This window comes from Netta rufina (assembly GCF_964035555.1).
Source record: "Netta rufina genome assembly, chromosome: 4".
Lineage (NCBI taxonomy): Eukaryota > Metazoa > Chordata > Aves > Anseriformes > Anatidae > Netta > Netta rufina.
The window spans coordinates 68,459,251-68,485,155 of record NC_140127.1 but is presented as its reverse complement, the minus strand read 5'-3'; the positions used below and the strand labels follow the sequence as shown (position 1 = coordinate 68,485,155).

At 34.1% G+C, this 25,905-nt stretch overlaps 1 protein-coding gene across 1 annotated transcript in view; it reads right to left on the bottom strand.

Moving 5' to 3' along the window:
• Positions 1-25,905, bottom strand: part of POLN (DNA polymerase nu) — a gene marked incomplete at both ends in the record, with an annotated part of 92,100 nt that overhangs the window by 47,493 nt on the left and 18,702 nt on the right. The window contains 8 exons of the mRNA XM_084285764.1: positions 4,295-4,409; positions 4,834-4,911; positions 6,447-6,504; positions 21,108-21,173; positions 21,437-21,490; positions 22,286-22,342; positions 24,938-25,027; positions 25,448-25,531. Of these exons, the coding sequence (XP_084141890.1) occupies positions 4,295-4,409; positions 4,834-4,911; positions 6,447-6,504; positions 21,108-21,173; positions 21,437-21,490; positions 22,286-22,342; positions 24,938-25,027; positions 25,448-25,531 (602 nt within the window). The remainder of the gene's footprint in view (positions 1-4,294; positions 4,410-4,833; positions 4,912-6,446; positions 6,505-21,107; positions 21,174-21,436; positions 21,491-22,285; positions 22,343-24,937; positions 25,028-25,447; positions 25,532-25,905) is intronic.

The window sequence follows — 25,905 nt, the reverse complement described above, 5'->3', positions numbered from 1 at the left end:
AAATGAGACAGATAAAGATTTGAATGCTTGAAGGTTAAAAAAGTTGAACTGAAGTCTCTAAGCACCTAGCTATTGTACAAAAGCTGGACACCATTGCCATTTAAAAAGAGTGAATCCTGTTCACTTTTTTCAAAATAAAATAAAACCTATCAAGCAGGTGTCTTCAGGTATGGATTTCGGATCACATCTGACTGGATCTCCAGCTCTCTAAGAAAAACTCTAAAGAAGCAGGGGAAAGGACTTACCCACACATTGAAGAATAGCAAGAAAGATGCAAGAATTTGCTTGAGTTGGGAACACTGAAGCAGTACTATCCCCATCTCAAAAAAGCACACAGGCAGGAAGGCAGGACGTATTTATTGCAAGCTTAAGTGCTTAGCTAAATCAAGATACTCTTCCTGGATTTTGACCCAGTATGGTCTATAGCAGTATACACTACGGCAGAGGAACATCAGCCTACTGAAGAGTGACAAATGAAGAATATGAAGAGACCGGTAGACTCATACAATCATTTAAATTGGAAAAAAATTAAAGCTCATCAAGTCCAACCATCCACCTAACACTACAAGTCTGCTGCCAAACCATGGCCTTAAATGCCACATTCACACATCTCTTAAAGATCTCCAGGAACGGTGACTCCACCACTTCCCTGGGCAGCCTGTTCCAATGCCTAATCACTTTTCTATGAATAAATTCTTCCTGACATCCAATCTAAACCTCCCCTGGTGAGGCTGATGCCTCGTATCCCATCACTTGTCACCTGAGAAAAAAGACCAACAAACACCCTCCTCGCTGCAACTGCTTTTCAGGTAGTTATAGAAACCAATGAGGTCTCCACTCTGTCTCTTTTTATTCAGACTAAACAGGCTCTCCCCATAAACTAGCCATAGGAGCACAAGATTACAGCCTGGTTTTCTGCAGAGTATTGCCTCTCAGCTAGGTTTACTGGGCTGGGTATGGCGTTGCACATGACACTGAACTTCAGTTTCTGAGTTAATGCTTTCTTTCAGCCTCTTGCCATGATGCATGGGCATTGTTTGGGTTGACATACATTTGTGCATCTCTACACTGCACTGTTGACTAGTGTAAAGATGGCATAAAAGTAATGTTTAGTATAAATATCAATCCAACAGGTTTCCAAGGCAGACATCTCTACGTCCCAGAGACGGACTGAATCCTGGTAGAGCATACCCAACCAAATTAAGAAACAAAAGCTTTTATACATGAGAGATCTTAATTCAATCAGAAAGTCATACTGCTAACCTCTTGGCAGAAACTGCCTGTCATGTATATTCATCACCAAAAGCTAAAAAAAGACTATAAAGTTTTGGGATGTCTCTGGGATGTGGCTAAGATTTTATATTGTCAATATAAAAATCAAATATTGTCAATATATTATTTATGTTTTAATATTTAATAGTCTAAGGATTTTTAGATGCAGAAAACCTGCTAAGAGATATCTGACACACATTCAGAAGCTGGAATGCTATCAGATACTGACATAAACTTAAATTTTTTCTTCAGAACAAGCTTCTGAAACTAATTCATTCTCCGTTGATTTCTTTCAGAAAAAAAAAAAAAAATGGTCAAGGCTTTCCAAGATGTGTTAGAAAAGATTTACAAACAGCAATCCCTTCAAACAGAATAAACATTTAGTATACCACTTGGTATATCCCTTGCACAGATTTTAAAGCCCCAGTATTAAGACCTAATAAAAATCGGGAGACCAAGGGGAGATAAAATAGTTTGTTTTCCTCTTCCTTCCTTGTTCTAATAGCAATGAGAGGGGGAGATGTTTGTGTGTGTGTGTATTTCATGCAAACCACACAAGACTTTTTTTCTAAAAGCACATTATTTAGCTATGTTTTCTAAAGCAACGTTTGTACAGCTACCATATTACACAATAATTAAATTTTGTATCTTGAGACTTTTTCTACGTTCAAATAACTAGTTAATTATTTTACATAGTAGATATTTTTGTTTTCAAACTTTTCTAGCATTGACTACATTCAAAATAAGGATACATAGCTGTTTCTCTGATCTACTTTTGTCTTTGCAGTTATGATCCTGTTAAATCTCCTGGTTTTTGACTTGAATAAATACACAAATCCATATCTATACAGGCAAATTAGGTATTAAATAAAGGGTCTGTATACATATTCAGTTACTCAGTCCACATTTGCAAATTACTAATTCACAAGGAAAAAAAATAGAAAATTAATTTCAAAACTATACTCTCAGAGTTGGTGTTATCCATTAACATTCCTCTGAAATCCAAATTTGCTCTGCCATATCACAATTCCCCTAGCAACCAGTCATATTCCACTAATTAAAAATGTGGATTACGAAAGATGAATAAATATCTGGAATGGGAAGATATCTGTGGAGCTCATGATTTTGTCTCTTCTCTTTAGGGTTTAATAAATTAAGGACAAAACTCCAAAACCCAGTATAAGTTCACTAGGAACTGATCCAATAGGAGGAATTAAATTTGTCAGAACAGTGGATGGATGACAAAAAGGATGTCTACATGTGAGCTGGCCATCTCAGACCTACACTATAGTGAGAAATCAACACTTTTAACATGCAATTGATCTACTACATAGGGGGCATCAACAATAGGCCAAATTAATCTCACCAGGTATATAACAGGCATCCAAGGTTAGACCAGAGGAAATCCAACCTTCATGCTTCTGTAATTAATGTCATATAACAAATTCAGTAGTTACTTCCAAGAATTAGCTTCCCTGAAGCTTAAAGGAAGAGTCAGAAGGAATCATTATGTAATGATTTTGTAGACACACCATGACACTTCTGTCTGATAAAATATTTGCCTGTAATATTTCATTAAATTTAAAGTTACTGTGTAGCAACTATAAGAAGTTGATGGCTGCCAAAAGCTGTGAGGTTGCTGAATAGAATAGTATTTCTGGAGCTTTGCCCAGAGTTGAGACAAAATTTGACTCATCTTCATGCACACATTTGCAATATACCTCCAAACTAAAAAAAGGATTTAACTCCATCACGAGGTTCTAGTGATATGTCAGAGCTAAGAATTGATCATAATGTCAATAGAAGCTTCTAAGTGACTTTAAAGAAAAAGTTGATCTTTCCATAGCTCCATTTGTTGGGATGTTTGTGACCTTGACTTGTGTTTCCCAGACTGTATGTGCATGTCTCAAGCACAGATTCAGCTTTTGGTAGCAGGACAATTAAAAAATAGTTTATTTTTACTACTTCAGTGTATATTAGCAAATAACACATTGAGTAGAAATTTAGAAACTGTAGAATTTGGATTGAGCTAGATCAGGACTGATGAATTCATCTTATCTATTTTTGCTTTCATTTTTTTCAGCTAGCAATTTTCCAACAAAAACAGGGATTAAAAAAATACACAGAAGCAAAGAGAAAATATGAAAATTGCATGGCATTTACATGACGTGATTCTGTTCAATCTGCTTACATGTTATATTATTTTATTAGATCTTTACCAATGTTGTATGTTCAAATTGTAAGATCTATCTCCCTGTCTCTGTAAGATCTATCCTGTCCACCTATTGAGTGCCCATGCACTTTTGAATACAAAGTGAATACCAGCATATACTTTTAATAAAAACAGTAATAAGAAACACTCTCGTACAGCTAAGTAACTAATATTCTATCTTTTTGGATAGATCATCTATTGGTCTGCATGCTGAAGAGATCAGTAAACAATAATGGACGTAAGAAACTTCTTTATTAAATTACTATGTACCACTATTTCAAAGTATCACACATCATCCATCAGAAGATGGAAGCACTAAATCTTATGAGCTGAAAGGAAGCCCATGAGATCTAGACATATTTCTTGTACGTATATAATTTGATGCCAATACTGCTAGTGAATAATCAACCAGATTTCAAGAATGTTTTTACTTTTACTAAGAAAAACTGTTCTGCAATGTTTCAGACACATACCCTACTTAAATGCTGCTCTGGAATTCTAAAAAAAGTATTGGCGAACAATTACACAGTGAGAAACTTATCAGCATGCACTATGCAGAATATGTTATTGCACCAGTTTTAGTCTCAAGGATTATACTTGTCAGCTGGATTATAACATTTTGGCACACATCATTAACAACAGTTGAGGAGAAAAGGCTCAGAAAGACAGAAGGGAATTATTACTCCCAGTGTTAAAACACTATTAGATTAACAATAGATACTGTAACAAAATATTGTTTTTATTATCACCACACAGTAATACAATAGGTTTGGGGCAATAAATATGCCAAATTGCAACATTTACTCTTACCACTGAGAAGCCAGTGTGGTAAAGATATCTGTGGTTTCAGGTTCTTGGAACAGTTTCAGAAGCTCTGGTTCAGATGATAAGTCAGCAAGGATCCTTAATTCAATATGGGAAAAATCTAGAAAACAGAGTGTTAAAATAAATCTATTGCTCTTAAATAAAAATGTTTGCATTTTAACCAAACTATCACAAATCAAAATACAAGCCTGGACTGCTCAGTCATTTCCTCTTGCTCTAAACAAAAACAACAACAGCAGCACAGCTGTAGAAAACACATCCTTAAAGAGTTACAGTCCAGCTACAGATCACACAGTGCCCAATTCCTTCATTATCTTTGGGTGTCAGTTAATCTTGTTAGTTCTCTGTTTCTACTGACAAGGCTTACAAATCATCCATATCTAAAACACACTAAGGAGTATACATCGCATAACAATATTAATTGATACCGAGGGATCTGACAGCCTTCTAAAATATAATGTCATGCAAAGAAGAGGAGAAGAAGACCTCACAGAACTGAGAGTATTAATAACACATTATCTTACCTGCTGCTAAAAACGTATATCCTTTCTTTGAAACAAATAGTGCTCTTGGGGAAATGGTTACTATTTCCTCTTCTTTTCCTAGAGAGGGAGTAGACATTTATGTACCAAATCACCATTCAAAAATGGTGTTGCAAACCATAACAGGTTGTTAATGCCACTCCCAACACCCAACTGAAAATATAAAAACAACAGTATAAGCATCCTAGCAGAGCACCGACTTCCAGCATCACAATTATTTTACTCATTAGTCATCTAGAGCATCTGCATCTCTGACATCCTTGCATTACCACTCATTTCTCCTTCTTTTTCAAAACCTAACCATTCCCTAAACACTAGCTGACAAGTAACAACAATAAATAGCATTATTCACAGATCACTTAATAAAAGATGCATGCAAATAAGAGTCTACAGAGATGAGCTAAAAATGTTTTATTATCTTTGAACTTGCTGCAGCTATGGGATAATAACCAAATCCTGAGTTATAGGAGGTTGGAAAGTATGATATTAAGAACATGCAGCCAATATAGGCATCCAAATTCCAATGAAATAAACCCTCTACAATATCCCAAAGCAATACTGTACCTTGGCAAGGTATTAGAAACTTGGTGTACTCTAGGAAAGCTCCTTGTCTTAGCGTAGAAAGGAATGTTGTGTTTTGAATAACCATAAAAATTCATCTGATCAGTGATAACTGACAGCTGATAGCATAAAAGTGAGGGGGAAAAGTGTCTCAATATAGGAATGAAGAACTTGGAAACACATCTTTGAGAAGCGCATATAAGAACATTAACAAATTTGATTGAATAATTTCCAGAAAAGTCTACATGCCACTGCTAAGCACTGTGCCACAGATTTAAACAGATTTTTTTTTTAATAGTAACTTCAAAAAAATATTTACAAAAATAGTTGAGGAAGATAAAATAAAACTGCTGTCAACATTTTATACCATCTTAAACAGGCCGCTGTCTTCTGATATGTATTATATTAAATGCAGAGACTAGGGAGCTGTTAAAAAGCAAGCCTGCCCTTATCTATTCAACAAATGAGCAGCATTTCCCAGCTGTGACGGTAGGTGTTCAAGAAAGAATTCATATAGGCAAATCTCTCTTATATTAAAGCCTACTGTGTGTTGACACTTTAACACTTGGGTCATCCTTTTCCAGCCTTTGAATCCCTCTGAGTCATCGGCCTTAAATCCACGTCTGTTACCAAAAACAACACATATGACAAACTGTTGGTGCTTGTCTTTGTGCAGGATTAAGACGACCCAGCTCTAACATCTCTTCCGGAAATGTCTTATAAGCTGAATCCACAAAAAAACACTTCTAGGATGTTAAATGTACTTAAGATACATAATTTCATCTGGAAAAAGGAACAGTGAGACTGTCCATGGAAATAAAGTTCTAAATGTTTAAGACTATTTAGATCAGTGCTGAAACAGCAAACTTTTTGCAGGAACAACAAGCAAAAAGTGATTGGTTTATATATTAAGATATGAGTCAATAGTCTATTCTATTTTCTTGTATTGGAGTTCTTGGTCTGCTTTAAAATAAATAACTTGGTAAAATAATGGGATAAAATTACCTTTTCAAATTAATAAAAACATAGATTACCTTTTATATACTGTTTCTTTACAATTCTCACTGGATGTTTAGAGATACCTTGAATGTTCTGCAAATAAGAATAAAAATGCTCAGTAAGTTAATGTTTATGGCAATGTTTACAAAGAGTTTATAAGAAGCATAAAAACATTAGTGAGACTAAGGCCAACATTTTTTTCTCATATATTAAATAAGATTAACTACCTTGCCTTTCAAAGAAGTGTTTCCCTTTCTATAACAGGTAATTTTGAATATTTCCCATTCCTTTACAACTGTGAGTTTATGAGAATGATTTCTCATTGGCAGCTTTTACAAATTCTAATTTCTAGATGTACAATTATCAGTAACCCAATTAAAAACATTTTCTCTTTAATTTTAACCTGTATTTTTAGATATGGCGCATTAATTTCAAGAAAAGAATACATTTGAAGTCTACCTAAAGCTAAAGGAACAGAATTCAGCCTCAAGTCTTTTTTTCTGACATCTGTTCCTGCTCTTTTGAAATGCACAACAAAATACAGAAAGAGCTGTTTATCAAGTACAGCATATCAGCCAAGGTTAAAAGTGACCGTTACATTTATCAACAAATATAAGGCAGGACAAAGGTTTACTAGATTTTTCTTTGAAGATCTGGGTTCATACATAGCCTACATCTCATACAGAAAAGCCTGGAAGATGTCACACGACAGCTTCCTTCTGTTATCTTATGACATTATGCCTCCTCATCTAGAAACGTAACACACAACAGGAGATAATATGCATCAAGCTCAATTTTCATAATTCCACACAATTAATTTGCAAGTAGTTCATGAATTAGATGAACATACTAATATTATGTAATCCTGTGAATTCAGAAGAAGGAAGTAGTGCTATATAATTTCCAAATCAGAATGATCATTTTCTATATAATTTTGAACTCAAAATCATTATTTTAAACCTAAGAAGGGTGTAATCAAGCTGCAAAAGTTATTGAAATTTAGAGTGGAAGTAAGAGAACAAAAATGGAACAAGATCGTTTCTAGTCTTAGTATCACCCTTAGAGAACCACAGTTGAACATATTAAAGTTGAACCTCTGCCATAGCACCATACACAGAGGGGAAACTGCTACATAATATACGTAATATTTCATAGTGTAGGTCAACTAGGAACACAACTTTAAATCCCTCAATACCTTCATATTCTGGTACCTTGTGGTGCAGAAGAAACACTGCCTTTAATATTTTACTCTTCAGTTTCTAGGAACATTTAAAAATACAGTTGTGGGACTTCTTATTATAATGCTACTGACCACAATTTGAAATAAATGGTTATTTAGTCTGTGCACAACACTAATATTTCTAATGATAACTATTGATTTCTATTGCTAAATTGAGGTACATCAGTGCTTATTCATATGAATAGCAAGCGATTTAATTGGCCATGAAAGCCAGTGGATTCTCAGGAATACAGAGAATTAGGTCCTTCATTATGTACCCAGACATTAATGTGGGAGCCTCATTTCACATATTAAAAAAAAAAAAAAAAAAAAAAAAAAAAGTCATAAAATTTTAATTTTGACTTCAGTCATTTTAATGGTATAGAGCATTTTATGGAAGTTTTCATTATGGTCTACTAGTTTATACTAGTACTGACATTTCATTTACTTAAGATAACTTCCAGCATAGGAGTATAGGTTAAAAAGCTCTTTAGAGTTACTCTCAGTGATTATTGTTCATTCCTTAACCGGTTAGATTCAAAATCACAAAGTTAAATAAATAAAGATTTATTTCAAAATCTATCTTATACTGCTAAAATAAATCACTATATTGCCATCTTGTTTTCACTGAAAGCATATGCAGGGAGTCTGCTTTCAGAGCATTTTCAGAAGTGTTACTAATAATTCTGAAAAACACTAGCAAGTAATTGCAAGTGCAAAATGTACTTTCACTTGTAAATTAGCTAACAACTCATAATTTGAATAAATCTTTAGAAAAGAAGTAGCTCAAGAAACATGAAAGTGGTAATGCTCACCTTTAAGATACTGGAATAACTTAATAGATTTCTCTCACCTAATTTCAGACATATTTATATTATTCTTTGGTCTAAACTAGCTGTCTAGTTCCTTCTAGTATCCCTATAGTCAGTAGTCAAAGATGCGAACCTCCAGGGAGTGATTTAATTACCTGTATAAGACACATTTAGAGCAACTTGACCTAAAACTTGCCTGGAGGTGATTTCTGAGATTTAGATTATCAAATTTGATGAGATAAATTTACTTTAGATTTTTTAAAAGATGGGGAAATAGGAGACGATCATAGAAGAGTCTTCCAAATGAAAAGCTTTCCTCCGCTTGAGCTGAAAATTATGTGACAGTATTATTATATCAAAAGTGGAAGACTGATGTGGTAAATGACTGTTACCACCTTGGGCTACAAAACAAAGCTTGGCTTTATGTATTTATTTCAAGCATGTTCCTGAAAAAACATAGCAGATCCAATCTGAAATGTAACTGCTATCCCTTAGTGTTAGAAAAAAGGAATACATGCCCTGTTAGAAGTTACCCAAACAAAATTGTTGTCTCTGAACAATTATGCTCCAACAGACGAGAACAAACATACTTGAAATAAAGTTGTGGAAAAGCTGGTTGTGAAAGTTAACTATTAATACTTCATTATTTCTGGATGAGTAAATAAATAAATAATCAGGCTAGTCTAGTGGATGATTAACAGGAAAACCTTAGCATTACTTTAAAAGCTATCTGCAGTTGCCATTTCCGCTAAAGAAATGTTCATCATGAATATAACATACATACATACATACATACATATATATATATATATATATATCAAAACCAGAGATAATCAGACTATGAGTTTGAATTTACTGCCTTAGTTTTGTTGAATAGAAAAATTTATATTAAAAAAAAAAATCTAAAAATAATGTTCAGGTGTTCTAATGGATAGGACAGATGAGGCTAAGATTCCAGTTCTAATTATATTTGAAAGGCTGTGGTGACTGGTGATCAGGAAAGGTTCCTAAGTACTAGAAGAAAGCAAGAGTCACTTGTATCTTTCAGGAGGCCAAGTAGGAGGATGCAGAAAACTACAGGCTGATCATCCTCTCTTTGATTCCTGGGATCTACTTGACTGTGTAAATGGAAATTTACATATTTTGGTTTTATACATATACATATATATACATATATAAATTTACATATTTTGGTTTTAGTCATGACTAGTAGAAAGCTGAAAAAATACCCCACTTCAACTGCACACTTTTCTTTTCAACCTTTTTATTTCCAGTGAAAGTCTTTGTTTTTACTGCAAGCATTAAATGACTAAAGATGAAATTTTGTAACATAGATATCAAAACTAAAAGGAAAAAAGTAAAAAGGCAAAAAGAATCACACCATGAATCATCAGAGTGAGAAAAGCCCTTTAAGGAAAAATACAACTATACAACTCAAAATCTCACTGAAAGGTGAAAAAATTGAGCAGCAAGGAATCATGGAAAAAGCAATATCAAATTTTATGAGCAAGTGATCATATATATATATGTGTTTTTTGTTTTTTGTTTTTTGTTTTTTTTTTTGTTGTTGTTGAACATTTTCTTCTACAGTTTGTTGAAAATCTAACCAAAATCCTTTTTCTCTGTAAATACTCCAGCCAAGCACTGAATCTGATCCGTATTAAACTCACTTTGGATATGATAAACAGACTAGCTGCCTTTCCTGGGTGTCCAAAGCTGACACCTTTCTTTGGCAGCGGACCTAGCATGCTCAATCAATTCCTCACCCCTTTTACATTTTCAGTTACTTGACACATTCCTCTAGCATGCAGATGACTGTTGGATCTCTGGTTCATAGTTAAACTCTTCAAAAAAAAACATCATGCAGGGATCAGGCATGGTGGGAAAAAAAGTCACTATGAACACTAGACTAAAACCGTACATACCTAAAAACAAAGACTCCTGATTTCTTTCCTCCTTCCTCCATAATCTGATTTTCCTGCTAGTATAATCCATTCTGACTAATGATCCTGAGGCATTACATACTTTGTTATAGCACAGGTTAGAAATCTGTTTTCTTGGTTCTGAAAATACCACTATTAAAAAGCAGTTCTACTTTTGTCTGTTGTTTCAGGTGAAGACAGCATAGATTCTTGCCTCTGCTGTGAGCTTCTGTATGTAGAGCCTTTCAGAAACAATGACAGGCTTAACTACAGCAAGGACACTCAGAATTGATGGACTCAGTATCTCTGTTAGGGCCTCACAAATATAGCTTTCTCATACGTTGTTCAACCAGAGAAGAGTACAATTATCAAGGAAAGCAAAAACTAATTAAAATTCAACAAACAATATACACTTCCTAGTTTTATGAGTATATAATCAATCAATTACAATTTCTGTTGAGCTTTCCAGTTTCAGTCTCCAAATTCTACATTTAATTTGATCAATGTATGCTTGATTCTTTCCTAGGTTAAAACAGCACGTTCTTTCAGTTCTTTCACAGGATTACAGAATACAGATGTCTACTGGCTACATTACCTTTGAAGGCAGTGTGGTTAGACTTCGCGCAACCACGGAGGCTGAGATGCATCTTAATTATTTTATACTCTCTCAAGTAGTGTTGTTGCTCATTTTTCCTATATTAAATCAACATTTCAGTTATTTCTGTTGATGCAGCTAACCCATATTTCTCTTTTCCTCTCCATACACGTTTCTAGTAGCATAAATTCCTTTTTTTTTGTTTGTTTTTTTTTTGGGGGGGGTTGGGAAGAGGTGTAGCCTCGGTCAACCTTTGTAACTCCCTAGAAATAAATGCCCATACATGTATACAATGACATCTATACCAATTGTACTTTGACTAGAAAATTGCTCGCTCATCTACTAACTGCTCAGATCTGCATGATTTTAAGTATGCAATATGCAACAGAAAAAAGGCTAGGAAGTTGCTGAAATAAATGGGAATGCACAGAAATGGCTGCAGACTAAGAACATTTGATTCTAATTAATTTCTGCACTAATCTAGGGACTTATTTAAAAATAAGAACAGAAACCAAACTTACTCACTAAGATAAGGGTATCCATTCATAAATTAACACAGTGTGGATGTGTCATGAGGAAAGATCAAAAACAGCCAAGAAGTTAAACTGAGCAGATCTGAGGAAGCAATTAGCCTTTTCTCCTAGTGTCACTTAGAGATCAGATAAAGTTATAACACAGTTACATCTTTTATAACGCACATATAGACATTATAACACAGATATATCCTTTTGTATACCAACTAATCCACCCACTGTTAAATGAGGCATGGTGCCAAACTCTCTACAGCAAAATAAAACACAAAAAAGAGGAATTAATAATGAGGCTATCAATATTAGTAAAATCCCCAAACTAGTTGCTCTTCTTGTATGCAAGCATATTTACTAGGGCTGTGATCTTGTCAGATGGAATTATTCTAATAGAGGTTGCTTCAGGAATTCTTTTTTTTTTTTTTTTCTCCTATTTCTTAATGTTTGAGAAAAACACAGATTTTCTCTGGAAAAAAATAAATAAATAAATAAATCTAGTTTATCTCATGAAATTTACCACATCTACCACTCCAGGAAAACTCAAAGCATTACAAGTCCAAAAACTTTCTGGAATTTATCCGAGAATCACCTTCTCCCAAAGCTATGTAAATAATTAAGGCACAAGAACTCCATAGACTGAAACAGAAATTAAGCTCTTAAATTCATCTGTTTGATGCCTAGCATTGTTTCAGCATTTGGAGCAGAAGCAATACTTTGGTCTGCAAGACTAGATTTTGTTGCAGTGATAACAAATAGGTAGATGACAGCTCCGTTGAGCTTTATATTACACATCTCAAGAGTTATATTTTCTTTTATTATTGTATTCTTCTATTGTAAAATTTTCCTTATATGCATCTTCAAATTTTTCTTACTCTTCTTCCAGTTGTCTTTTCTGGCTCTATGTGAGACTACACCTATTGATAAATTGTGCTCTCAGTAGCTCAGTTAGTCACTTATAGCAGAAAACTAAGCACAGGTTCAGTGAGCTACTTGCTTAATTTTCACCATTCAGCTCATTCCTTTGTTAAAGACCAAAGCTGCTGGAGAAACAGAGAGAAAAACTGCATGCTGCCCAAAGTAGCATTCTCACAAAGCAGAACAGCAAGACTGAGTCCTGAGGGCACTCAACCTCAATTCACTGAAATTGTCTGGCACCTCTGAAGTCGATGGCAACTCACTCATGAGAAATTACACAGCAGAAATAAAAATGTAAAAAAAAAAAAAAAAAAGTAATTCCTGATTTCTCTTTTGGAAAATTGCTATATTTAATTATTGTCCATAGCAGTATTTATTTATTGTTGCAAAAGAATAGGCAGTTTTCTGTGACTTCTATATAAGACATAATTTCTAGACATCCTGAAGATCTAATTTTTAAAGTACAGCATGTACCTCAATAAATAGAGAAAATATGAAAACGAACAAGGTCACCATAGCAATACCAGTCTGGAATGTATGTGTACTTGCATTCCTAAGCAAGTCTTGACTTATGTGCAATTGCCACCTAGTGGCTAGGTAAAAATCGAAATGTCCATTTTCCTTATCAAAAAATCCTGACTCATACTAAGTTCTGGAAAGTTTTCTTAAGATAACTTTAGGATTTCTTAAGTTTTGGTACTAGTTACTGTTTTCCAGCAATGGACAATCATTCAAAGGTGATGCAGTTGGATGTACCTCTCCCCTCTTGCCTTACCCAGCAGCACAGAATTATCAAGATTTTAGATCTGTCAGTCAAGTGAGAAATGTAGAAGTAATTCATCACCTTCCCACAAACTTAAGAAGCTTTAGAAAGTTACCCATAAGAAAAGAAGAGCATATTTGATTTCCTATTATTAATCTGCTTTTTGTTATATATTTCTAAATTTAGACCTGCCAGTGACCTTAGGTAATAATGTTGTAGAAACATGAGAAAGGATTACTGAATGATCTTTTAAATTAAAACAACAACAACAAAGTGACCTTGCTAACTTATTGATTTGACATGTTGTGACAACTTCTTTTATAAAATTATGGGTTTGGCCCAGCTGCTTGTTTATATACCAACTGATTACTAACCTTTGCACAGTAGGCAACAGAGTTTGTATATACATGGCTCTATGCATCTTTCAAAGAGACAAACTTTGCTTTTATTTCCTATATATAAATAAAATAATTTGTTAACCTAATTTAGTTCATTTTCCAAAAGAAAAATTTTACTCGGAACATAAGCTCTGTTAAACTAACATTCATTAATACAGGAGGCTCTGGGATGAACTTCAAGAAGATGTGATCTGGTTTTAGTGAAAAAAAAAAAAAAACAAAAAAAAACAGTGCTAAGACATGGATGACATGCCTTGGGAAAACAACCTTTTGAGTAACAGTTAGAGCCAGTAACTATTGCACTAATTGCACACTAGCTGTATACTAAAGCCTTAAAGTAAGCAGTATCAAGGGAATATTGCTCAAAGGTACAAATATCGGGCCTCTAAACACATGAAAAAATGACAAGGTTCCCAGACTGGAAAAATTCCAGACTGGAATCTTTCTAAAGAAAAGATGTTACAGTTGTTTTATGTAAGGGTAAAATTTAGCATCTTAAACAAGATTCTTCCACGTACTGAGGAATTTACTGAGTATATGTTAGCAGGGAATTCCTCTCAAAAAGATACAGAGGACTGAACAGGAGGCTGATTGAAGGAATTAAAGGAAACCGTAATAACCAATGTCACTTACTCACTGTGAGGAAAGGACAATTCTTGATTTGGTAGAAGTGGTACTTAATTATGAGTTCTTAACTAATAGCCACAGCAAGCAGATGATAATGTTAATACAGGAGAACTGAGGACAGAAAAGCTGCACAGGAGTCAGCACCATGACTCTATCCTTATTCCGTTTATCTTCAATGATCCTTATACAAGCCACTATTTATTTTTTGTTCCAAACCTGAGAGAATGAATCTGTCTATAAAACTGGGGGTGAAATTTCCTGAGGTTTTTTGAAAGGATGCTGAGGAAATAAAGAACTGGCAAGTCTTCCACCCATTCATACAGGTAAAAAAGAACTGTCAGCTGAGAAAGATTAATGTAATAGGGATGCAGATTGACAGTGATCATTTTCCTGAAATTCTTTAGAGAGACAATGACAACTCTTTCAAAAGCAGAGCTGTTTGAAAACATGACCATCCAAGACAAGAAGACTCTCCTGCTGTATCTAACTTTCGATCTTTTATAAATCCATTCTCTTTTTATCATTCTTCATTTCTCTCCTTCCTTTTTTGTCCTGCCAGAACTGAAGTTTTTGAAGTGATTTTTTTTTTTTTGACTGAAAGACAGGATGGGAGAAGAACAATGCACAGCAAAATAAACTATTTAAACACTTCTGTTATATTAAAATTTAATGAAACTTGTTCTGAGATCAGAATTAGACTACACATTTTCCTTGCAAAAAGTAATTCAGCAGTTAAAAGAATATACTAACATCTCTTACTTTTCAGAGCTTGGAAGACAAGATGCAATTTTTGCACCTAAGTTCTTATTTTATTTTATTTTTTAATTGTTTGCTCACAATATAAGTCTCCAAGCAGGAGAATTTCTTTGAATAGAAAATCTTTGAATATTTTCTAGAAGAGCATTTCTAGAAATCCCACTGTTTGAATATTTCATATGAAGAATAAAAAAAAAGTCTTCTAGCAGAACTTCTAAAATCTTAATCAACTCACAAGGGTTACCAACAGCTTCATAAAAAATTGGCACATGAATATTTACACTGACATGAAGACAGATACATTTTTGCACATTGCTGGAGACTTGATCTGTGAGCAACTATCTTACAGATGAGGACAGTGAAAAGGAACTCCAGCCATGGGCCCTATTAAACTCCTAACTGCAGAGGTATAACTGTGATCACATTGTGACTTGAGAGGATGCTAACAGGTGTCACTCTCAAGCAAACGTAACTTGCTTAGGTGGGAGCTGAAATGCGTATGAACAAACCATGAAATAATAAATACAGTGATAGATTACAAGTGAATAGCACTATTTTTCTCTTGTAATCAAAGTACCATGCTAACATTGCTCTTAAATTATTAAAATCACATGGAATAAGACCTCAGAATTCCAAGAGACACAACACAGCGTATACATTAACTTTTATACCAGACTACTTTAACTTATAGATATTATTATAATTAATTCTTAAAATAATAATAATAATAATAATAATAATAATAATAATAATTTGTAAGATAGTGGGAACTACATAGCTAAAAAAAGACACATTAATCAAGGGTGACACTAATTTTGTTTGTTGTTAGCTATGTGCTCTAGTCATGTACATATTAGAGAAAAACACTGGCAGTAGAACAAGTTATATTCCAGCACAGATTTCTACAAGGTGATCGGTGTATAGCTTTGGCTTCTACCTGCAGCAGCTCCAAAATATATCGGCAAAGGCTACTCAAAGGAAAAAATGAATCAGCATATAACCAACTGTCTTAACAAAGCCCACTCAACAGCAATAGGCACTCAACTGCTGACAATTTAATTTATACATAAGGTAATTGAAATGTAGTATCTCAGAAACTGAACAGAACAGAGGCACACAGTGCCATCTTCTCTCTAGCAAAGAGACACTTAAAAGGAAATTTTTCTATCCCATTCTAGAAGTCTGAGCTTCTCTGAGGAGTGTTTTGCCAGGAACTAAAGGAGAGTGAAGGAGGAATTAGGGCTCTCAGTCAGTATTTCATAATGTGCTAGTAGCTGACATTACATACATCTTTCATTTTTTGAGCTGTTAATGCTAATGCTCTATGTATTTCTGTGCTTATGTCTAGTTTGTAGAAGAAGTAATGACAGACTCCCTCTTTTATCCTGCATTAATAAAATGCAAGCATTTTTTTTCTGTTGATTACTGTACAGAAGCAGATTTATACTGGCTACACATCACCATTGTGTGTATAATTATGTTTTGTGTGGTATTTAAAGAAAGACAATCCCAAATAGAAGTTATCTACATGATTGTATTGCTTCTGTTACTACAAAATTACAGCCCAGATGATGCCCCAAGCTTTACTGAGCCAGATGGAAAACATTATCATGTAAAATGTAGTCTATGCATCCGATACACTACACCCACCACGAGATCCATACACATATACAAAATAGGAGCAGAGAATGCCAAAGATATGCACATATTGTAGAAAAGGATACTAGGAGTACACGCGATGCTAGAAGAACAAAGGTCTATGATGCAATTGTAGGCCTTATTTCTGCAATTTGATATTAAATTAACATGATGATATTCTGGAGCACCAGACATCGGCGTTATGATAGTGCTAACAGACTTTTCACACTGTAGTTGTCAAACCCATAATGAAGAGCATCTTATTGCAATGTTAACATCATGTAAATTTTTATCACAAAAGCAATTGAACTAAAATCATCAACATGCTCCTTCTTTCATTCAAGTAAAATTTCCTATCAAAACAAAAAACTGAGAAAGAAAGAACTGTCTCCCACATTGTTACTATTTCTTTAAATGCTAAAGTCTTCACTAATATATACTTCAAAAATAAAGCAGCAGAGATTGTAAAAACATCAATACTCTAAATACATACAAAATCAGATATTATTTTAGTGCTATTAAAGCAGCCATAACAGCCACACATCTCAAAATTATTGAAACAAACATACTGAAAAGAAACATGACAAAAGAAAAGCACATTTTGAATTCAAGATATACTCAGGGAACACAAACCAACCATAATAAATGGCATGGATGCTCTGATTTTATCAGCATATCAGCACAGTGATAGCTGTTTGTACTTTGAGAAAATATGACACTAAACTGCTTTGATACAAAGGTCCAAGCAAATGCACACTGTCATCTCTGTTAAGACAACCATTTTTTTCAGTAAAGCCCATGTCAGCGCATAATTACCTAACAGTGGTTTTGTTAGCCTAAAAGACATTAAAGAAAACTTTCATCAATACGTCTTATATGAACCTGGAACGTATCTGACTCCTCTCTATCCTTAGTGCTTTCCAATAAACATATGGAAAACAAACAAACAAACAAAACAAACACGTAAAACACTCTGAAGTAAAATCAATGCAAACCTAAGACCCACACTATCTGTTCATTTGAAGTGTTTGTTCATTTCACTAGGTCAGCATATGGAAACAAGCTTACAGAAATTGTATTCACAATAGTGCAGTCTCAAAACTAGCCAAGGTATTGGGTCATTTCTGCAAAAAAAAAAAAATAAAATAGGAAGATGAGATCACATCCCTGCTCCCAGACTTAGTGTCTGCCTCCTTACATTGCATGAGCTCTGCCAAACCCTTCCACGAATTGTGAAGGAAAGGGACAGGGGAAGCAAGACACTTCAGTAGTGGTCAGCTACTGTACAAATTTGAAATACCTTGTAGAAATTTCATCTGTGTTGGAATCTAATTGTGACCAGAGACAATAAAGTTGCAGAAAAAAACTATTGGTATTATCACAGATCAGCTTGTAACCTTAATGAGGCTGGGAATGAAATGCCTGACATTTGAGAGCTGTCACAACAGTTTGATTGCCTGATTCTGGTGGTCTGCCTTGCTTTTTGTCCATGTGCATGGGTATGCTAAAGATGTAAAACCTATTGGGATAGCTTTAGAGGGAGACAAATGGGTAGCATCTCATCCACGCTGTCCATAAGCCACAGGACAAACTATCCCAAAGCTACAATTGAGTTTTAATTAGCTTTAATTGACTCAATTACTCCATTCACTCCAGAAGACAGCCTAGAATGGAAGAAATACCTACACAGTGCGGGTACACATGCACTGTCTCTACTTCAATAGATTCTCTCTTTTATGGGAACTGAAACCAGACTTCTTATTCATATTCCAGACACTGATGGAGAGTAACACACACATTTTCTAATAAATGAGGATGCAATTCTCTCTCATGCATTCAATATCAGAAGATATTATTTATATCTGCTGTAAAGATTGATGTATTTTCAATATTCAGGTTTCCTACGGTTTGTCTTTGAGCACATTAACATTCAACATCCCCTAGCTATGTTCTCTTTTTAATGACATTTCTGCTTTCCAAATTAAAGCCTAAGATGCTTCTTTGATGGGTTAAGTTTCTTGGCCTTTTTGGACAAGCTGGTAAAACTATATTTCCTTGGAAGAAATTGGAATGTTTTCATTTATTTTTTTTTCACCTGCTCTGAGAACGTAAAGAATTTTACTTATCTCCAGCATAAATTTTGATACTCAAAGGAAGGAAATATCCCTGAAGCCCAACAGTTTATGCTTTATAGTTTAAAGATACAAACATCTTATGAAGAGTAGAAATGTAAACTCATTAGTAGCATTTCAATTCTCTTGCTGCAGAAGCCTGGAAGAAAAATGCTTTCTGCAGACTATCTGATTCTAGTGCTGAAGTTTACATCTCAAACCAAATTATAGCATACAATTATAAGCAATCTTTGTATCTAGAGTTCAGATTTTTCTGTTCATTCTGAAAGAGGCTTTATCTTAATTGGCTTTCTGTCTTCCAACCTCTGCCATGACTCGCTTTTTCTTTAAAAGGTGAGAGACGGAATAATGATATTTTAAGGGAGGTTTGGAAAACAGAAATATGTATTTTATTAATGTAATAAATATACTTAATGTGAAAACTACTAATTGGCTATATAATAAAGGAGTATCCTAATGCAGACCAGTCTAACCTATTCATAAATAAAATTAAAAACAAAATATTCAAATCATAAACCTAATTAACTTTTCCTTAACAGTCACAGGCAACTCATCAGAGGATGAAAAAATAGTCTATGGATTTATTACAACATAATTTGACTAAAGAATTTAAGTTTTTGTATTTATTTTCAGTTTTCGGATAGGTTCCCATGCAGCAGCAAATAGTTACAAGGCTATAGCAGGAGACTACATTATCAAATCTACCTCTCTTCAGTGATGCACTACATTAACTAAAATAGACATATACGTGGAAAGCCATTGAATTCAAGTTCTACCCAGAAACCCTCTCTAAGCTGCTGCAACATAAGAGTAAAAAAAAAATAAAAATAAAAATAAAAATAAAAAATAATGTGAATAAGCTTATCTTTTGACAGAAACCTGCTTAAAGCCAAAAACATACATCATCCATCCATCCATATGTGGATTTGTCAGAAAGATGATCACGAAACAATTTATTTGAAGAAGAAATCCTGTTTTGTGCCTGATATCTGATTATGTCCCCTTAAACCTATGAATAAAACCCCCCTAGACTCCATTTTATATCTTAAAATGACAGATCTATTTCCTTTAAAAATAAAAAATAATAAAACAATAAAATAATAAAAACCTTTGTTTGAAACCTTATCATCCACAACCACTGCAGAATATGAGATTTTTTTTCTAGTTGAATTTTCACAGTATCCAATGTACACTTCTCTTTTGTTTTTATCACTTATTAAAGCATTTTAAAACACAGTTCAAAATAAATTACCTCAGCAAATGTTCAGCTAATATATGACATCACAGTGACTGCAGAAATATCTATAATACTTATGATTTCTGCCAAGCATTTTCCCAGCCCTTCAGCACTTAGCGAGGTGACTGGGCATTGCACTATATCTAATATATCAATAAACTATTCAGAAACAGATGGTATAAATTCCTTAAACACTTCGCACAAAAAAGCTGTGCCAATGTTTTTACTTATACAGAAAAGCCAGACATAGGCAACCCCAGATCCTAACTTTAGCACCATTGCTCTGGAGAAAAACAACATTTTCGTTGATCGAAAATTAGATTTAGTGCCATTATTAAGCATAACGGGCCAGAGGTCACGTTGTATTTTATGTGGTTGTTCAAAATGACTATTCAGCGTCTAACTTGTAAACCCTGTGCAGCACATCAGAACATTTAGCAGTGTGACCTTCATGATCTTCTCTTCCATTCCCTAGCATCTCTTCCCCCCATCTGGGTGCATAAGAAGCAGGAGTAGCAGTAACACTCTCCAGTTCCGTTTTTAATTAAGAATCCTAGACACTGGTTTTTCACTCAGCAGAAAGCACAAACGCCCACTACGAATAGTCCAAAGACAACCTGAATGGAGATGTGCACCAAGAAGGTAGGAAGATATAAATGAAATCTGTTGCACCTGTTGCTTACAGAGCAAGAGAGCTCTTCTCTGTTATAAGGCCTGAAGCCCAATCCCAGAAGAGAAGGGCTTCTCTCATCTTGCTCTTCCTTTTTTTTTTTTTTATTTTTTTTTTTTTTTTCCCTCTGGAATCCTTCTAGGGCTCACCAATCCTTTACAAAAAGTCGCTCATGACACCAGAAATTTATTATAAGGAAAAAAAAAAGCATTCAGTAGAAGTCTAGAGGGTGCATGCATAGCTCACGTTTAACTCTACATAATCTTCGGGAAAAAAATATCAATTTCTAATCTAGATGGAAAATATTCATTAAATGTTGTAGAGTAAAACACCCATTTAATACACTTTTTTTGCCTCCAATTTACTTACAGGATGGTGTTAGATTTGCAAGAAAACTAGAATGTTCCATAAATTAAAAATATGTAATATTTTATATAAATTACAGTTTTAAAATTTAAATTGAAATCTTTAAAAGGATCACTTACTGGATGTTTAGATGAAATTCTGCCAGTCACAGTTCCTGTCTGATTCCATGTAGAGGAAATAAATCCCTACAGTCAAGTAAAATAAACATACCCACAAAAAAAGAAAAGGATGAAGCCATACGTCTAAAAAGGGCATATTTCTCTAAAGTTTAATTAATGCTAATATTAGTTATAAAAACTCACTGCAATCAGGATTACAAAGTCAAAAAGAAATATTTTCTAATTTTCCATACATAAAATTTCTTGAACAGTAAATACTTCAATCATTTCATACCTTTTTATGATTTATTTGAAATACTATGTTTTACAGACTACTTTTCTATTTTTACCTTTCTCATACATGTTCGTAGTCCATCCACATAGGTTGATTTTATCTTACGAACCTGAATTACACAGAAGTATTAGAAAAATGCTTATTCATAAAAATAGATTTTCACATTGAAGATCTTAATCTCAAATGCATATAAACTTGTTTTGTAGACTTTCTTAAAAGACGGCTTTACCTTAGAAAATAATGGATGCATATTCACTAGTAGCTTGACCTATTAACATATGTTAGGAAAGTGCTAGGTTATACCCTAAAGCCAAGTCTATAAAGACACTAGTAAATAAACTACTGGAATTTATTAATTTGTATCTTATACCCCCCTCATCAATAAACTACTCAAAAAAAGACACAAACAAAATTTGCATGTTTTAGTGGTGTTTTTTGTTTGTTTCTTATCTATTTTGGAAACCGATCAGCTGAATTCCCCAAACGTTAAGCATAAAAACTAACTAGGTAATTTCAGGTTTTCAGGAGGGTATTGTCTTCTAAAAAAAAAAAAAAAAAAAAAAAAAGATAAGTAGTCCTCACTACTTATCCTCAAAATACTACTAGTCCTCAAAATACTACTAGTATTTTGTCCTGAGAATGTGCTTTATAGTACTAAACAAATTTAGCAGTGTAGTTTCCCAAGTGCTTTTGCAGTAGTTTCTGCTAGCTATAATCTAACATTGTGCAAATAAAAGTTTAAATTCAAAAACTCTTAAGAATATCTACAGCTTGCAAATTTAAATTTCAATGAATATATGAAATAATTAAACTAGATCCAACTTTATTTGTTTGTTCATCTGAGAATATATTTCTTGCTAATTTTGCTTCAGTGCAACTACATTATGTAAAAACATCACCTCACCTGCCGGTATTCTAACATTATCTTAGGCAAAGGATGAAGATCTTGCAACTTACTCAGCTGCAAAATAAAGAATTTGAATTACTGGTATATTTTTCTGCTAAGTGGTATTATTTAGCCACCTTAACCTCACCATTAAAACACTGATTGATACTTCACATTTAACTGTCAGAAAGTAAAATACAGCATAAGTTCTGGTGGAAGACATTCTCTCACCAAGCTGAGAGGATGAAAAACTCGCTAAAGAATAATGTCCTTCAAGCAAACACAGCCCAGGCCCAAGGGAGCCTTCATTCTTTCCTGCCTTCAGCAGGAGGGCTGGAGATTATCCCTTTGCAGTTCATTTCCTTTCCCATTCCAGACAGGGACAAAAAGATCTGCAGACAAAAGCTGTTCCACAGAACATAGCAAACATATAGGGCATGGGGTGTGTATATGTGAATATGGCCCTTTCTTTCATTTTTGTGCTAGACAGCATCTAAGTTAGAGACAGCATGAAAAAGTACACAAAATAATACGTTTATACATATATACGCATATATGTATACATACATATATTGTATATGTACATGTATATTTTATACATGTGTATGTATACACACACACAAAATGCAAAAGGAGAATTTATTCCATTCATCCAATAACACAAGTTCCAGGAGACTTTCAATTAAAAAAAAAGTTGAAATTATCAAATTCAAAATCAATAAAGTGAAGCAAATTTATGATAACTTTGACTGTAAATTGACTTAATATTTTGTTAATAAAAAGAGTCAAATGAGCTTGGATATTTAGAATTACAACAAAAATATCTGGAACTACTACAGTTCAGGGTAGAAAACTGATGCAATTATACAAGGATGATGATTAAAAACCGTTAAGTTTTTTTCTTACTATCAGGGACAGACAACATATTAATAATATATTAATTAAATATATTAATTATCTAGTATTTAACTATTATAATGTTTCAGATTACATTTCTTTAATTAACCCAATATCAACAATTGTTGGAAAAAGCAATGAACTAAAAAAAAAAAAAAGCATTGCTTTGATAGACTGCAACAAATCTTATATTCTCACACAAAGACAACGTATTTTATTTCACTGATCCTTCCTATCTCCCAAGCCTTCCCTGTCACTCATCAAGATTACATATTTGATCTATGAAGCCTCCTTTTCCATCAATAGTGTGCAATTTTTGTGGTTATGCTGCTGACATTAAGTCAGAGATAGCATCTGGTAGTTCAGACAGCCCAAGAGTTGAATTTTGTCTCTCACACTTGAGAAACAAATACTACGTTTCTGTTTTCCCCAAAGGTGCTCATTTTCAGCCATGAGTTTTCAGTTTTATTCCCATGTAAACTAGAGCAATACAACTGCAGCTACACCAAGTATGATTCTGTGATTATTTTAATAAAAGGAAGGGGCATCCATATTTGCCTCTGAAGTTACCAAGAAGTCTGCAGTTCAATCTTGACTTTATCAGACAAATGGTTTTGGCATGTTTCTGTCCTTCTATGGGATCACAGGCTGAGCACATGCATTGCTGAAAATGATCTGTTCCAACACTAGCAGAAGAAAAAAACCTGGAGAAGTTTTATATGTGCAGTATTCACTACACCATATCTGAAAACACATTTCACCTCTTGTAAAGGTGAGTGAAAGGATCTAAAGTGGTCATTATTGCTCTAAGGGAACACGATTCTATCGAATCTTGCAGACAACTCCAAATATAACTGTGTTTACTGTATACAAGAGAAAGCCTGGGTTGCTCTTTCTTTCACCAGCAGATTTTACATTTTCTCTCACCAGTGGTCTCTTTCAAAAACCAGTCATACATGTACTTAGCTACCAGCATCTGACCAGTCAGAAAGTCTTCCTCCTCTGAGGAAGATGGTCCTCCACGCATGCTGGTACTAAAGTCTGTAACCCTGGTTACAGCTAAAGTTCAGCTTCAGTAGGTGCTTTGCTTGTTTATCAGGGAGAGTAACTTAAAGAGAAAGAAGCCTGCAGAGGCATCAGATTCTTTTTTAGGAGGTGTTCAGTCTGTGAGGGAGAGAAGGCAGGATGCAGTCTCCAATCAGAACACCCGTAAACATATTCACAGGTTGTTCTGGAAAAATTGGAAATAGCACAAATAGTTAAAAAAACATACACCTCTCATTCTTGTTTCAGAGCAAGGGAGAAATCCTAAAAGGTAAACAACTCCAGATTAGTTTATTGCCAGCTCCACACTGACCTATAAGAAGGTAAGGCCCATAGGTAAGAGTAGATTTGGCATTAGATCTCTGCAGAGCCGCTACAAAATGTTAGGAAATACCAAGAATTTCAGATCAAAAAACTACAAATTACTTCCTTCTTTTCTTACAAAGGTGTATTCACTGTAGAGTTGTTTTTCTACCTGAAGCTTGACAAATGTCAAGGGCAGTAGTATTCTCCTCTATCCTTTCCATTCCTGGTAAGTACTAAGGGGACAGCCCCCATCCCTTTCATTTCTGGCACAAATAAATGAAGTGTGATTAATGTGACTTAAAAAATAAACCAAGATTGTTAGCGAAACTTTAGACAAGTGTCGGTTTCACTGAAACATAACTTGGAAGTTTTTCTAAATTATGAAGATAGTTAAAAAAAAAAAAACAACTCTCCCTATCTCACCACGACTTCTGAGGTGGATGCCACTTGTTGCCTTTCAGTTCTCGGAATTTTCTCACACAGTGTATGCAGTTTTAACTTTTCAAATAGTACCTACATTAACAAAACATGTAAGAAAACTGTTTCAGTATTTCAGTGCTGAAAAAGAATGGAAAATTCTGTGCCTGAACTTCAGTCTAGAAAACAGATTTCAAGGAAAAAAAGAGTATACTGTAGGAAAGAGAATCAACACAGAATGTAAAAGATAAAATCTCTACCTTTGATGTATATTTAACATTACTGCATTCACTAAATTAAAATGCTTTATTTCTTTAAATGCAGTCAAATACAGATTAGCCCAAACTGCCAGATTTATGACAAAACTAACAAGTCCTCTATTATAATCAGAAAAGATAAGTATTTAGAAAAGAACCTCAAGTTGTAAGAACAAATTTATATGCTTTATAATTCTTTTCTATCCATAAAAATTTACAGAACAGAGAGCTTAGGTAATAACAGCAGTATAAATATTACCTCTCTGAGTTGACTACTACTGGTCAAAAGGAAGCGTTCTCCAGCAATTTGATGGGCCTCCTGTTCAAGCTCTTTGAGTCTCAACTACAAATGAGTACATCAGAATTATTCTGTTTCAATTATTTTTTTCTTCAATATTCTGCTGCTTCTTAGATTAATGAGTATATTAGACTTCTACTTCCAAAATGGATACTTCATAATGTGTAATCATTGTTGGCTACCTGGTGTAGTGGATTGCTTACATATTTTTAATTTACAATTCTCTGTGATCTGGGAAGGAGGATTTAATGTAGTAAAAACTACCAAAAGTCATTGGAAAATTATTTAAATTATTGAAGACTACAGAGGTCTGTGAGAAACAGAGCTGTGCAAATTATTCTGGCACACTTACAAACTGTCAGACCACTACAATTACCTAGTCAGAATTAATGTTACAAAATAGGATTCTCTTGTAGCTA